The sequence below is a fragment of the Haliaeetus albicilla genome, chromosome 10, assembly GCF_947461875.1.
Source record: "Haliaeetus albicilla chromosome 10, bHalAlb1.1, whole genome shotgun sequence".
Classification (NCBI taxonomy): Eukaryota; Metazoa; Chordata; class Aves; order Accipitriformes; family Accipitridae; genus Haliaeetus; species Haliaeetus albicilla.
This window is the reverse complement of record NC_091492.1, coordinates 26498180-26514026: the sequence shown is the minus strand read 5'-3', so window position 1 is coordinate 26514026 and position 15847 is coordinate 26498180. Positions and strand designations below refer to the sequence as shown.

General features: G+C 54.4%; 1 protein-coding gene across 23 annotated transcripts in view; it reads left to right on the top strand.

Moving 5' to 3' along the window:
• Nucleotides 1–15847, top strand: part of MEF2D (myocyte enhancer factor 2D) — a 103341-nt gene that overhangs the window by 53131 nt on the left and 34363 nt on the right. For 22 of the 23 annotated variants that reach the window (XM_069795580.1, XM_069795588.1, XM_069795599.1 and 19 more), the window contains 2 exons: nucleotides 9237–9525; nucleotides 15136–15339. In XM_069795580.1, the coding sequence (XP_069651681.1) occupies nucleotides 9472–9525; nucleotides 15136–15339 (258 nt within the window). In that variant the 5' untranslated portion in view covers nucleotides 9237–9471. Of the gene's footprint in view, nucleotides 1–7062; nucleotides 7081–9236; nucleotides 9526–15135; nucleotides 15340–15847 lie in introns of those variants that run through there. The other variant, XM_069795594.1, reaches the window with a different exon arrangement.

Here is a 15847-nt window from a genome sequence, read left to right as displayed (position 1 = left end):
GAGTCTTGGCTGCCCCCACGCCAGGTTTGCATCTTTGCCGTGCAGTTTCCCATTTGAGAGAAAAAAAACAACCCAAAGTGAAACATTGCTGCTGTTGGCCGCCGAGGCTTTTTCTGGGCTTGAGCCCCCCCAACCCTTGGGTGGGGGGAGGCAGCTCGGTGGGGAGCAGGACTGGGTGGCCCCCAAAACTGTAGCCATGTCCTCCCTCTCTGTCCCCGCCTTTTCCTCCTTGTGACCTCAGCACCGGTGAAGGTCCCCACCATGGGTCTGGTTTGGGGTCAAGGTTTGAGCTGCTTCTGCTCCCCACCGGCACGGGGACAGCTTTGACAGCCTTCTGATTTACCAGTGCAGGATCCGACCCCAAATTCAGCTCGCTCTCCTTCTCGCTCTTTTTTTTTTAATGAGTCAACCTCTCATCTGTCATATTAAACCTCCTCATTACCAGGTATCTAAATTTTGCTCTGACAATAGTGACAGGGGAAGCTGCGATATCATTGCCACGGCGCGGGGCTACAGGGAGCTGGCAGGTGGTTATTTCATGCCCTGCAGGGAGCCGTGGGGGTGGGCGACGGAGCCGGATAATGGGCTCTCGCTTCCCTTCATTTAGAAAACCCTACTTAGTGCAGAGGGGAAAATTACCCCCGGCCTCCAGCTCTGGAGCTGGTGATGGATAGAGGACAGGAGGGAAGGGGAACGGCTTTGCATGATCCTGGGGATGGAGGGTGGATGGGCATGGAGGTGATGCAGGGCTGCCCCGTGCAAGCGATCAGTCCCAGCTAGGAAAGGGGATGCTGTGCCCATAGCAGGGTTCTAGGGCTTGCAGGGCCCCCAGTCTTGGTGTGCATGCCCGGGCAAGCTGCTGAGCCGCCCAGGAGACCGCAGCCAGGCTCAGGGTGACGGGTGACCCTTGCTGCGAGGATGCTACTGCCAAGGTCACTGCTCAAGGTCATGGGACTTTTCTGGCGGCTGCATCAGCCTTTGCATGTCACCATTCCCAGAAGTGCTTTAAAGGTCACTTTAGCAAGGGGCTTGTCGACCCCTCCGGTTTAATGTTGTGCCGTGTGGCGGCTCATCCCCGCCGGTCCCTCTCTGCAGCATCTCCCTCCGGGAGAGAGGACTGGCTGCCACCCTGGGAAACCACACTGCATGAGGAGCTGCTGGTCCCACGAGCTTTTCCTCCTGGAGTCCTTGTCCTCGCCTTGGCACGGGGTGATGACGGTTCCATGGTTGGCATTTGGCCAGTGCCGAGCGGGGCCACAGGCTTGCCAGTGACCTTGCCCGGGGCTCCTGCCCAGCCTCCCTTCTTCTGCCAGCTGCCCTGTGTCCCCTCCAGCCTCTCCTGGCTCTGGCAGCATGGGGAAGGTCACTGGTTGTGCCCACTGTCACCCAGCCTCTGCAGCACCCATCCCCAGCCTGGGACACGCTCCTGGGGTGCTGGATGTGGTGGCATCCCTGGCTAGCTGTGGCATGGGATGGAACGGTGGGATTTCAGGGTGCAGGGGACCGGGGTGCCTGGTCTGGGTGCTGCTGCGGTGCCTCCAGTCCTTGTGCCAATGCTGGGACTCTCACCCTTGTTTGGTGGGTGTTGTCTGGGTCCACACTGGTGCAAATGGATGCACGAGCTGCAGGGGAAGAGAAAATCAAGCCCCGTTTAATAATGTCTCCAAATCCTTTCTTTCACCCCCACTTTGCACAGGCAAATGCCAGTTCTCCAGCATCATTTAAGGGCTGTGCTTTTTTTTTTTTCCCCCAGACTCTGCCGGTCTTGGCACGGCGCGTGGTTTTGTTACAGCTCAGCAGAGCTGGCTGTGCGGTTGGCATCTGCTTTTCTCCGGAGAGCGCCTGAATCTGGGTCAGGAATATATGTGTCTTTTTCAAATTCCTTGGGGACCTGATTGAATCCAGCCTTGCTTCTGCTCTCCTGAGCCTCCCGAGGTTTGTACCTGCAGTCGGCGGGACGGATCCTGCACAGGCAGGAGGACCCAAGATGCTGGTTTTGCTGCCGATCCTGGGGAAATCAGGGCCTTCCTGTGGGCGTCAGGTGCATGGAAGGGATTGCAGCTCAACGCTGGATTCGCACCTGCTAGGTGAGCAGGATTCAGCCCCAGGGAGGGCTCGGCCTAGCAGGGCACTGCAGCTGCGTTTCTGAGCGGGAGGTTTGCTCCGGAGCCGTGTTTCGGCCACCTTTCCTCTCCCCTCCCCCTGCCTGCATCTGGAGGCTCGACACAGGAACCCAGATAGCATCATCCTGAAACCAGAATAGAAGCTTTGGAGGAGACTTTAGCATGTTTGTGTGGTTTTGATCTTGGTTTGTAGATAAAGAGGTGCTAAACAATGCTAAGCTGGTGAGTTGGAGTCCTTCACGAGCGCATGCAGTGGGGCTGGGGAAGTGCAGGCACCTGCCCTCGCTGCCTGCCGTGATGCCAAGGACGTTCCCACGTGGGTGCATCTCCCCCATGCTGCATCCCTCCGGGGTGCCAGGGCTGCTCCTGCTGGCATTGCCCCTCATCCCCCAGCAAAGCTGGGTTGGTCCATCAACGGTCGCTCGCTGGTGGGGCGATAGCAAGCACCACGCTGGTGCCTTTGCAGGATAGGACGAGCAATGTCAACACGAATACAGGCGCTGGATTTTAGGGAAGAGGGCTTTTCCCCCTCTGCAGAGGAGAAGGAAGCCAGTTCTGCAGATCCTGAAACCACCAAGAAGGAAACTAAAAGTCCTTGGTGTCAGCATGGAGGATATGTTAAAAAAATAACAATTAAGTCACAAAAGGCAGGCCCGGCCATCAGAGAGAAAGGAAACAGGAAGGCAAGAACTGCAGTTAAACAGTCAGGTTCAAGAGGTGACTTGAGCTAAATCCATATCCTTAAGGGATGGAAGTCCAGCCCTGTCCGCAGGCGGGGAAGCGGCTCTGTTGGTTTGTGCTGGTGCGAGACCTGAGAGCCTCAGGCCAAGGCTTGGAGACCTCGGCTGTGGTTTGCTGTTTTATTTGCAATTGCTTTTAAGGCTTTCTTCTGCAGCAGGTGGAGAATCTGAGCTTTGTGCAGGTGCTGCCAGGCTGCTCCTCGTGGCAGCACAGCCACCTCACACCTCGACTCCACCGCTTTTCTTGGTAAAAGCTGCAAGGCTGCAGCAGGGAGCGTTGCAGCAGGGTGTGGGGCTGCTCTCGCCACCTCCAGAGCATCATGGCTCCCTCCCTCCCTCCCGTCAGCCCGTTCCCCCGCGCCCCTACCCCAGCACGGGGCGGCAAAGGGCTCAGCACGCTGTCGGCACGGTGGGTGTAAACCACTTCCCATGGCAGGCTGAGCTCGCAGGCTGGTTTGCAGCACAGCAGCATTTCCCTGGCATGGGCTCTCTCCTGCCGTGGCCAGAGAGACAGGACAAATCCTGCACCTTGTAACCCACGTGCCCACTGGTTGTGTGCTGAAGCTCTCTTGCAATGGCCTTCCTTGCCCGGTGATGCTCCAAGACAGGGAAAGGTGTCCACGCAGCATGTTATTGCGGTCATTTCTGTATGTGGACAAACCCTAAGCTCCCTAAAATGTTGGTCCCACTGGGCTGGGTTTGGTGAATTTGGTCCTGTCGGGTGCCCTGTTCCCCAGGGGAGGATGCCCAGCGAGGAAGACCCCTCATCCCACTGCGTTTGGACCTGTTACTCTCAGCCGGGCCCCTGGCTTGATGGAGCCAAGTGAGGGTAAATCCATCTTGGGGAGAATTCCTGCAAATCCTGGGTAAAGGGTGGGTTTGTCCTGCAGAGAGAGTGTTCGGTGCCTGGGCAGAGCGGGCTGCTGCGTTGGGCTGTGCTTCTCCGTGGCTGTCACCTCCTTTTCTCCCTTCCATTTGGGACTTTCTGCGCCGTTATCAGACATCCTCCCATTCATCTCCTCTTTAAGAAGAGCCACTTTGGTCCTTTCAGCATTTTTACAGAAGGGTGTTTTTCTTCTTTTCCCTTTTCCTTCCTTTTTTTTCCCCAGCCTCCAACTGTCCTTTGAAGCTGCTTTTGCAGGTTTCTCCGCAGCCAAGGACGTCCCCATGGCACTGGCCCCAGTTTGGGAGATGGAGATGGGGAAAATGCCCCTTGAACCGGTGCTGGGATGCACCCATCCAGACTTTGCCATCACTCGTAATGCCGGCCCTACCATGTATTTCTGCACAGGGATGAGTGGATTGGGAAGCGCAGTGCCGCACGTGAGCGCAGGGGCAGCACGCTGGGAAAAGCAAGGCCGTGCAGAGCTCGAAAGGAAAATACTTTTTTGGAAAGGATGCGTTTATTTGCCTTTATTTATCTTCCTAAGGCTTTGGATTCATCGTTTTGATCTTTCCTTTGCAGCTGTGCAGCCAATGTTTGGTTTATTTAAGCTGACATTGTGCTGAGAGCACAAGGCTTTACAAGGTGGGGTTTTAAGGAAGGACAGCTTAATATCATCACTTTTGAGAGGAGCGGCTGTGTCATGGCTGACTTTAGTAAGGAGGCAACTAAAAAGGGATGCAATAAAAGTATATTAAAAATAGAAAGTGGGTATGAGACTCTAAGTGCCCCTACTCATGCAGAGAGAAATATGGGGCTATCTAGTAGAAATGGAAAAGTGACAAATTATGGAGTGGTGCAAAGAACCCTGCTGCTCATGCAATGCCAAGGTGAAACTGTTTAGAAATAGGTAAAATAGATCGGAAATGTGTACAGTTGGTAAAAAATCCAGAAATAAAGACTTGGAAGAGATATTGGCTCTCCTGCCTCCCCAGCATTTGAAGCTGTGGATTCAGCACCCCCAAATTCCTTGTTTTGTAAAAACATCTCCCAGCTGAGATTCCTCTTCGCTTTTTCTTTCTTCCCCCATTTGCAAAATGCTAACTCTGCTCCCTCACCCGTCTCTCCAATTTAAAGCAATTTACTTGGAGCCGGGTATGAATTACTCAGCACAGAGTTAACCAGCACCTGCTTGTAGTTAATTGGCATGTGTGTTAATTGCTGTGATAGTCATACTTGTGCGAGCGCGCAAGGGGGTGTAGGGCAGGAGGGAGGGATGCGGGTGCTAATGGGCTGCCTCTGTCCCAGCGCTTCTCGCTGCTTCCCCGGTGTGATGCCGAATTTCCCCTTTCCTGATCCTCGCCAAGGTTTCTGGGTGCTGAAGAGGGACAGGATGATTTTTTGCCGACGCTGTTCGCTCGGTGTAATGCCTGTGATATGCTTTACAGCAGGTTTGTGGGTCCCCTTCAATACCCTCGGACCCCTGCACCATGGCGGTTCCTTCTCACCGGGGTGTAGCAGCTGAGATGCTCGGTGGTTGCATGGAGATGGTCACCATGGAGACGGGTACCACTGGGGATGGCAGCATCATGGCGAGGGGGGGAGGCTGTGGGTGCCTGGGCTGGCCCCGAGCCCGGCCCCGCTCCCACCTGGTCGCACCCCATGATGTTTGAGCCATCCCAAGCCTGATTTAGGATGGCGTTGGGTCACATTTTGGGCAAGGTAGTCTGTCTTACAGGGTTGCGGAGATTCTCTAGTGGCTCGTAAGGGCTGGGCTTAACCCATCTGCTGGCGTTCGTGCGACTCGCTTGGATGTCATGGCTTGGAGATGTTGGTGCCTCATCCCAAATGGGATGGAAAGGTCCTGTGGGCTCAGATGCTGCGTGGGGTGGGTGCTGCCTTGTCCTGCGTGCACCGTGGGATGGTGTGAGCCTTGGTTCCTTGGAAAACCAGGGGAAGGAGAAAGAAGCTGCTGTCTCAGAAGAAAGAAAAGATGATTTAATGACTGGGGATATTGTATTGAATAAAAAGACCCAAGATCCCAAATGTTAAAAGTTATTTAGGAGTTTGACTCCTTTTAAAAGCCCTGTGCTCTGGGTGCTTGGCTATATATACATTTAGGTGCTTAAATTCCACCCAGTCACGGACGAGGGTCACAGATGATCCCAGTGCTTTGGGGTGGGCAATTAGGGATCCAGAGCAATTTGCTGGTGAAGGAAAGGAAGCTGCTGAGGTGCTTGGCTCAGTGCGTGGTGCAGAGTGGGTGCTTCTGGGTTGGGTCCGAGCAGCCAGGGGCAGTGCCAGAGCGGTGGGCGGGAGGGAGGGAGTCTCTCCAGGTTTCTTGTGCTTTGCAGATGCCGATCAGAAACTTGAACCTGCGGTCGGACTTTCTGAAACAGCCACCTGGGCAGGAAACATGAAAATACCTGGGTTTAAAAATATGTTGGAAACCACCCCCCCAGCCTAAAACCAAATAAACCCACCCCAAAACCCCAACTCCAACACCAGGAACATGAAGAGAAAAGGGAAGAGTTTTAAATCCACTCCGTTGGATGAGTTTGGAGGGCAGCAAACAGTGCCATGCTTTTCTCCATCCATCCTTTTCATCCTATCCAAGGACTGCACTTGCCATGGGGTGTTTTCCTTCCTGTGCAGGGGAGAGGGATCAAGACCATCATACGGCCAGCTCATTTTGGCCCCACCATGACAAGCAAAAAAAGCAATAAGTGGCCTTTTTCCTTTGGGAGACTTTATCCAGTGGCATGAGCAAACCCCGAGGCTGGCACGATGGTCCCCATCTGGCCGGGGTGCTGAGGACCCAGGAGTTGGGATTCAAGAGTGGCAGGAGGAATGCGGTCTGGTGGTTGAAAAAGGTGATTTGTGTCAAAGCACCTGGGTTTTATTTGTGGTGCAGGGAGGGGAATGTGGTTTGAACGCCGCTGCTCGCATGCAAGAAGCACTGGCTTGTGCAAAGCACAGGACAGGGATGAGCAGCACCGGGCTTTTCTCCTTGTCCTTACAAACATCTCATCTCTTTTTCGAACGCCACAGAGCTTTTGGCTGCGATAGCATCCTGTGAAGAAGTCCCATAACTGAATTGTGTTAAAATATGTTTCCTTTCACTTGGTTTAAATTTACTGCCTGTTGTTCTCCAGTGTTTATTGTTGCTTCTGGAGAGTTCCTCTCTGGTTTGGACAGTAAATCCGCTGTCTTTTCAGAGGGTTTCTCTGTCCAAGAGCTGCAGCACAAGGAAAGAATTAGCATCTTGCCCTGGGTCCGGATGCGGAGCTGTTGCTACTTCATGCTGCTGCTGGCGGTTTTGAAGATGGTGAAGGTGAATATTTTTCAGCCAGTTTAAAGAAATGGCAACTCCAAAGGGAAAAGCTGCAAAGCAAACTCGGTGGAAAGTTCCTCCTCTGCCAAATTTTCTCTGCGCGTGCGAAATCCTCGTCTCGGCCCCCAGCCCTGGGGCTGTGGGTTCTCTCCTGCGTGGGCTCACAGTGGTGGAAGTGCCAAGCAGACACCCTGGGTGGATGAAACAAAAATCCTCATTTTTCTTTTGGCTCTTCCCATATCACTGACCTTTGAGAGAATCTCTTGTGGCAGCCTGGCGCCTGCATCCCCTGCTCACCAGTGCCAGCCCAAGTGGCAATGCTTGGGGACCAGCAATGCTTGGGGACCAGTGATGCTCAGGGACCGGCGGTGCTCTGGGACCAGTAATGCTCTGGGAGTGGCCTTTTCGGGGCTGCCCACAGAGGGATGGGGAGCAGCAGCCAAAGGGCATTCCCCCGGCACCAGCTCAGCATCCCCCCTGGCGCCGGTGCTGCTCGCAGCTGGATGGTCCCTCCCATTTGCTGCTGGGAGGAGAAACATGCACCAATTTTGAGAAATAATGATTCAAGCGGCGAATGCCATCCCTGTATGGTTTGTCCTTGCAAAGAGTCTTCCTGGTGGGATTTACAAGGAAAAAAAGGGATTTTTACAGCCCTTCATCTCTCTGGTCTTCCTGGGCTCCCCATTGCTCATTTTCCCTGGAGGACAAATTGTGGACGTCAGGGTGGGAAAAGTCTCCTCCTTCTCTCAGCTGCTCGAACCAGCACTGTAACCACAGAACACGATGCACGATGAATAATTTTACCCCCCAAAAAAAAGCAGAGAAAAAGATTAAGTGACTCGCACGACTCAACCCCAAAAAACAAGTGTGGGTGTGAGACCGTCAGGGCTTGTTTGTTGTCGGAGCATGGTCTGATGAGGAGGCGAAGGATGGGGCCAACATCCCTGGTGGGCTTCAGAGGGGTCCAGCGGGGCTCCATGCTTTGGGCTGGGAGAGGAGCAGGAGGAGCTCGGTCAGGGCTGGCTGCAGATGCTGCGGGTGAATTTGGGATGACGGGAGGGGAGAAAAAACTTGGGTTTTTTTTCTATGCTTTTTGTAACAAGACTGAGGGCTGGGGGCTGCCAAGTTGAGGCAGATAGGAAGCTATTTTGGGACCAGCTTTTCCCTCCGCCTAGGTCTTGGCACGGGGCACCCTCGCCTTAAATGCAATGTTATCGCTGCTCTTATCCGGCCATTTGGAGAGAGGACCAGAAGAAAAACATACCTGCGGAAAAATGAACTGTCTGGGTTTCCCCCTTCATCCCCCTTGCTGCAATGCAGTGCGCACTGAAAAACTGGGGTGAAATGGGGCTGGGGGGCGGTGTGGGTAGGTACATCTGGATACAGCCTCCAGCATCAGGGCATGCAGGTGCCTGGGGGATGCTGAGTCTCTGCACCCTTATGCGGTGTGGGGTCACAGAGCGAGGCTGAGAAAGGAGCTATGTGGGTCCCCCGGGACCTGCAGCACTCGCCCCTTTGGAGAGAGAGGTGTCGAGCAAACGATACCCCTGAGTCGATCCACGCCCCCCCCAGATCGATGGAAACAACCAGCATCCAGCTGTTGTTGAGCCCAGTTGAACCCTGGGCCGTCTCGGCTTCCTTTGGAGTCCTTCTTCCCCTTGCCCATAAGAATTAGGTTTCTGTGCCTGATTATAGGGTTTTTTTAAATAATCACATAAAGACATTTTAAAATTCCAAATTGAAGATTAATGCAGAAATTGGAGACAGATTTAAATTGCCCAAGCTAATCACCAGCCACTCGACTGCTTATGACTTTATTAAGCAAAAAAAAAAAGTATGGAGTGTCACGGAGGAATAATGATTCACAGGCTTGTTGCTGCTGTCTCCTCCTCGATGAGCACCGCCGTGCCTGGCCCACACGTGTCCTGCAGCATGGGTGTTTTTGGGCTCCATCCTTGGGGCTTTTTGAGACCAGGTTGGATAAATCCCTCTGCAACCCTTCTGGCCTCAGACCCGAGCTGGAGGATGGAGCAGAGACCTCCCCTGGGCTGGGGGGAAGGAGCCATGCCAGCAGTGGGGAGGATGCTGGGAGGGTGCCGGATCCTGGATGGGGTTTGGGGACAGACAGTCTCACTCCTGTCTCTCTCCTTGCACAGGTTTCTGAGCAGCTGCTGACGGCTCAGCCCCGCTGGATCCGGCTGCGCAGGAGGATACCATGAACTGAGCAAGGAGCGACGCAAAACTTTTTTTTTTTTTTTTGGCTTTTTTTGTTTGTTGTTCATCTGAAAAAAAGCCCCCCACGCTCTTTAATGAAAGCATTTTAAAACGGGGTTACTTTTCCCCTCCCCTGAACTGAAGTCATCCCGGGTGCGGTGAGGATTTCCGGAGAAGATGGGGAGAAAAAAGATCCAGATCCAGCGGATCACGGACGAGCGCAATCGGCAGGTCGGTGCTTTCCCTTCGGCTCTTCGCTCCCTCCTCACCCGCTCTCCTCCCGTCGGGTATTTTAAGGGTTCTGCTTCAAAATGACCCTTTTCCATCCCATTTTGGGCCAACCAGTGCTTTTCTCTCCCAACCCATAAAATAAGCAGATGGGCGAAACTCGGCACCGGGGCCGGATTCAGGCGGATACCCAGAACCAGGCAAACGGCCCTGTTTTGCTGTGGCGGGGAGCTGCAGCCCCCACCCGGGCATTGCTCCTTGTCTTGGAGCTCCTTGCGCCGTTTCCATCTAAGCGCTTTTCCAGAAGAAAGTATCTTCTCCAGTTAGTTCCCTTTTTTTTTTTTGGTCTTGCAGAAAATATATTTCAGTTGACATTTTCCGTGAGGTTTTTCCAATAAAAAGCAGCCACAACAAGTATCCATTTTTATGAATGCAAACAACCCAAATTATTCTTTTTTTTTTTTTTTTTTTTTCAATTGAAAACTTATATGGGTCCACATTTTTTTTTCCTTGTGCTCCGTTGAGGCCAAGCCCTAGACATGCACGCATGTGTATGTGTGTAGAAATACATGCATGTATCTCAAAGGAAAGAAAAAGCCCAACAGATTTTTCCCTAATTTACGTGTTCCTTGAGTCAGACTGGCTGAGCAGCAGCGCTTTGCTGGACCAGGTTTGCTCTGTGATGACTCCATCAATGTTTTTCCCTGTAACCACAAGACTTTCAGGCGGGTCCCTTTGCTCCGTGGCTTCCCGCAGTCCTTGACTTTGGCTCGGCAGATCCTGAAGCCTCTGCCTTTAGTCCAGCCACCGCTGCAGATGCCCCAGTGTGGCCTGCCACACTTCTTTTCTACTGCTTTTATTCCAGAAAAAAAAAAGAAAAAAAAAAAAAAAAGTATGGGTACATGTTTCCTAATGCTTAAAAAGTGGCAAATAACAGAATCGGATGAACTGGTTTATTGCTCCACAGCAAAACAATAGAAAATTGCAGGTTTTCTTCATTACAGCTTTATTTGGTGGCTGGGGGATGGGATGGGCATAAAATGTTTTTTGATAATGTCCCAGTTGCTCATGGCACTGTTTATTTCCATAATTAGCAGTAAATGGGGCGTTAGGGGTTATTAAAGAAGCTGGAGTGTATTTTATGGGGCAGCACTGCTGAACGTTGCATAGGGGAGAGAGGGATTTGCAGCTATTGGAGCCCCATTAGAAGTTCAAATGAACGGAAAATATTTGGTAATGCTGGAGGTTGATGGCACAGCCTAGTCCTGTTGTATAAGCCTTCAGGAAAGGAAAGAGGCGTTTCTCTGCCAAAGGCAGAAGCTAAGGCGGTGGGAGGCAGTTTTGGGGGCCGTTGAGCTGCTCCTTGGTGCAGGGCTTGGCCGAGGGGGGTTGGAGATGCAGACCCTTGCCAAGGTCTCACCAACCGAGTGAAGCCTGTGTGGGATTTAGCAGTGGGCGTTGCTCAGCACGACTGGTCCCATGGTTTTGGCACGTCTCGGATGTCAGGTGTTGTCCCCAAAGCCCAGTTCCCGGGGCTGGGGGATGTTGGTTTTCCCTTGATGGCAACTGTGTCCCCGGCCAGGCCGGTGCTTCCAAAACCCAGCGTGGGAGCATCGCTCCCCACGTGAGTGCGGCACGTATTGCTTTGCTTTTCCAAAAACCCAGCCCCGTTTAAGTCGGATGTCAGCGAAGCAGCAGCTGTTTAATTGGTCATCAGCGCAGGATTTGCAATCAATTATTTTCGCTGCTCCCTTTCTTTGGGGAACAAGGACACACCAAGAAGAGAGGACATTGCGTGACGAACGGCTGCTCCAGGCAGTGGGTTGCTGATCTGCTCCATCCACTGCAGTGGGAGCTGCATGGGGCTGAGGCATCTGTCACCTCTGTGAAGGGGGTGATAACCCTCTTGCTTTGCACCGGGTGTGCACAGTGCCTGGACCCGGTCTCTGGGCTCAGAAATGTCCCATCTTGCTTCATCTCATTCCCCTTCCCTTCCTCTCCTGCTGTTGTTGCAGGTCAGAGATGAGAAGTGTCCATGCACACGTGGCCGCTGTGGCTGCGGGCTGTCAGCTAAACTGGTTTAAACCCAGAGTCTGGGAGCATCCTCAGCCCATCCCTGTCTCCACAGCAGCCCCCCCACCGAGGTTTGGTGCGGGGAGCACAGCTCAGCTCTCCCATGCTGCACCCCCCGAGCTGAGCAGCCCAGCTCTGCTGAATTATGCACGGGGTTTCGTGCCGTGGTGCTGCTGCTGGCAATGTAGGTCTTGCAGCTCCAGCCACGGCAGGTGAGCGTGCACCGGCCTCGGCGTGCGCCGGAGCCCGGATGGCTCCCGTGGTACCTGCGTGTGGTGGGAGAGAGAGGGATGGGGAACGGGAATAGCGCGTGGATGCGCTGGAGAAGGAGGGATTCACCAAGGAAGCGGAGGCAGAGCTGCTCTCGACGCCTGCGTTGCCGCTCGCTCAGCAAGTGGTGCTCATCAGTAATGGTGGTTTGGGGCCACGGAGGCATTGTGAACCTCGGGAAGAGTGAAGGTTTGAACGGCGGCTCTCCAAAGCCTTTGCTGTGAGGTGAAGCTCTTCCCATGCATCTCACATCCAGCCTACAGCATCAGTGAATCTGACCCTGCTCATGCCCCGGGTCTTGCCTCCCACGGGTGTACGGACCACAAGGCTGCGCGGAGGAGACCAGAATTACAGCAGAAGCCAAAACCAGGGGAGGAGAGCAAGTAAGAGTCACTAATGTCATTAGAGGAATTACTGGAGAGGCTTTGCCATAACAGATCAGACCATGAGTCCTTCAGGGCCAGCCTGCTGACTCTGGCAACGGCCAATGCTCTGCATCAGGGGAAAGGCAAAAATCCCCTGCTACTGTGGGGTAGTAATTCCTTCCTGACCCCTTTGGTGATCGGCTTATGCCCTGAAGCATGAGATTTGATTACCCTCTTAGACTTATAAGGTTAATTCTTCTAGATGAGGCTCGTGCATGGCGGTAGAGGAAGGTTTGGCGTTTCTGTCCTGGGTCATGGGGAGATGCTTTTGTGCGGCGGGGCTGGCTAAATGGCAAATCTTTGCTTTTCTCTGCAAGAAGCAGAGGTGCCAAGACAGAGGGATGCTCCTCCGCCCTGTCCCTGTCTGCAGAGGGAATATCCCTTCATCCGTAGAGACATGATTTGGTGCTTTGGGTTCTGCTTGGCTCTGCTCAGGTTGTTGGTTGATTGTGCGTAGGTAACCTCATGCTCTCCTTTGTTGCTCAAGGGCAATACTCAAACAACACTTGTTTCTAGTCTTCATGGCCAAGAGCTGCCCCTTTGCTCGCACACCTTGGCCTTATCCCGTTGCCTCCGATCTTGGTGGCCAAGCGGGCTTGTGGCGCCCGGCAAGGTGTTTTTGGCAAGGTGTCCCTGGCACCCGTGGCTGCAGAAACAACCGGCCTCGGCTTTTCCCTCTGTCTTGGTGGAGATGCTGTGTGTTTTCCTCTTGAAGGCTCCTTGGGCTGCTTTGAGCGTGAGTCAGAGCGGCAGGGCCGTCTCGGCGGGGGGACAGCAAGGCACGCCATGCCGGGCTGCAGCCGCTGCCGGAGCTGTGACAGAGCAGCCAGTCTCTAGCGGGAACGTGAGACCAAAAATGCTGCTGGCACAGCCCCAGGTTGGTTTTAGTGCCTGTCCTGCCGCAGGCTGCAGGAGCAAAACAGCAGCTGGGTCCTACCTGAAGTCATGTGGTGCAGCAACAGCTGCGGTGTGGTGCTGCCGCCTCGGTCTCAGTCCTGGGAGCAACCAGGGCCGGTGCCCACCAGCAGTGATTTTGGGTGGCCGAGAAGTCGGGAATGCCACCAGGGAGGGGGAATTGCCAATGACACCGGCGCTGGCCCTCAAGTAATTCAATTTGCGTCACTGTGTGCCGGAGCTGGGGCGGACGCTGGCAATGTGAGCGCTGGTGCTCCCAGCCTGCCCGCAGTGTGAGCGGGCGCACGTGGTGGGGAGCAGCGGCGCGGGGTGCCAGCCCTGTGCTTCCCAGGGGATGAGGCGATTAAAGCTGAATCTCGTTACTGCTTAATCATCTCTGGGAGAGGGCGGGGAGGAGTGGGCACCTCCCCACGCCATGCATGCCCAGGGCTGCTCTGCACTCCCACTGCCCGGAGGGATGCGGCTCCATCTCGAGGGGTGCTCAGAGCTGGGTGCAGGAACCTGCTGGGTACCTGCTGGGTGCTGCTGGTGGCATCACGGTGGCAATGCTCGTCACCACCGGTGTGGATGGGGAAGCTCCAGGTTAAGCTCTTTGGACCACGACTGTAACGCCGCTAACTTGAGTTTAGCAAAGGCAACCGCCTCATTCACTCTCCTCCCTCAACACTGCAAACTAAAGCTGTTCAGCTGCAAAATCGATGCCGTGGCAGAGGCCCTAAGTGGGGTCGAGCCCTCCCGTGGCGAGGGAGCAGCTCTCGGCACCCAAGGGCATCTCGGCTCATCTCCAGCGCTTCCCCGGGCTGCTGCTTCGCCCCCGAGAGCAATGCTTAAAGCAAAGCAGCGACTTCTCTGCCTTTTATTTTCCTTTTCTTTTTTTATTTGCTAAGGGGGCATTGGCCAAGCATCGTCCCTTTCCCCAGCAGCATGCTGTTGGTTGCGGGGGGGGGGCGGTGAGGGATCTTCAGCGGCTGTCAGCAATGCAGCTGGGATGGAGAGCCCCAAACCAGCTCCCTCCCCACCAGCTGGGTCCTGTTAAGAGCGTTGTGGAGAGAGCTGAGCGTGGGCTGGGAAATGCAGCCCAATGTCTGCCTGGTGTCTGGAGCAGGTTTTGGAGCCCGCGCCCAGCTCCATCCCCATCCCCCAGCCAGCTCACAAGGTTCAGTGCTGCAAAAGATGCCTCGTTAGCTGATAGCTCTAATGACAGCTCATTTCAAGGCAGGGCAGGTTTGGAGGACAGGGGATGCAGTCACCAGCATGGTGACCCTGGATGGGCAGGCGGTGCGAAAAAATGCCCCAACAGCAAGGTTATGAGGACGGCAAGAGGGAGGCAGCAGCTGGTGGGGCACCCCGTGCCAGGGGCTCGGGGAGCCTTTGGAGAAGCGCAGCCTCCCAAGAGAAGTGGGTGCTGGGAAGCAGGAGAGTGGGTCAGGGATGGGGTGGGGTGGGTGAGTGGTGTGGAGCAGCACCCCGACCTGCTTTGGGGCAGCCGAGACCCCCCGGCTCCCAGGGTCGGGTGCTCGCAGCGCTACTGCAGCGAGCGAGGACGAGATCTCCACTGCTTGAATATTTAACTTTAAAAAAAACCAACAACCCACAGCCCCCGGACAGATGGTAGCTCTGCTGGGGATTTTGCTGAAATTTATTTTCCCTTGATTTGGCAATATGTGATTTCCAACACTGATAATCATCTTTGTGCTTGTGAAGTGTCTGCCTTTGGAGGATCCCAAAATAGGCAGCGATAGGAACTGGTTTGAAGAGGAAGGTTAGAGAGGAGAGCATGGGGGGGTTGTCCAGTTGGGGAAACTGAGGACAGAAGATTCCCTCTGCCCTCCCCTTCCTTTTGGTCTTCTCCCAGTGGTCGTCCCAGTTTTCTCTGGGAGGTGTCAGGTCCATGGGCATGGCTTCTGACCACGGCTCTCCTTGCTTTTAGGTGACCTTCACCAAGCGCAAGTTTGGCTTGATGAAGAAAGCCTACGAGCTGAGCGTCCTCTGTGACTGCGAGATCGCCCTGATCATCTTCAACCACTCAAACAAGCTGTTCCAGTATGCCAGCACCGACATGGACAAGGTGCTGCTCAAGTACACCGAGTACAATGAGCCCCACGAGAGCCGGACCAACGCGGACATCATCGAGGTGAGGTTGCCCGTCCTCTCCCTGGCTTTGCCGGTGTGGTGGAGCCAGGGACGGGTCTGGCACCGCAGCTGGATGCAGGAGGTCGGTGCAGGGTGGGGATGGGGGCGAGCAGATCTCCAACACTCGGTGCTGGCCTGATTTTGCATCTTTTTGGTCCAGCCTACAAAGATACTCAGTTCTGGGTGGTAGAGTTTGAAGCTGTCTTGAGTTATGTGTTGATCTACTGCCGTAAAATGGAGGTGCAGGTTTGCTTCTTGGGACTTTCCCGTGGTCCAGCCAAACCATGGGATGTTTTGGAGGCATCTCCTGTGGCTGCTCTACTGGGGTGCCTCGGTGCAGCTTGGTGGCATTGCCCCGTCCATTGTTTCAGACATGCATGGTGGGGTTGTAGGAGGGCACCAGCGGCTGAATCACAGAGTAATTCAGGTTGGGAGGAACCTTTGGGTGCCTCTGGTCCAACCCCTGCTCAATGCACGGCCAGTCTCATGGGTAGGTGGGGTTGCTTAAG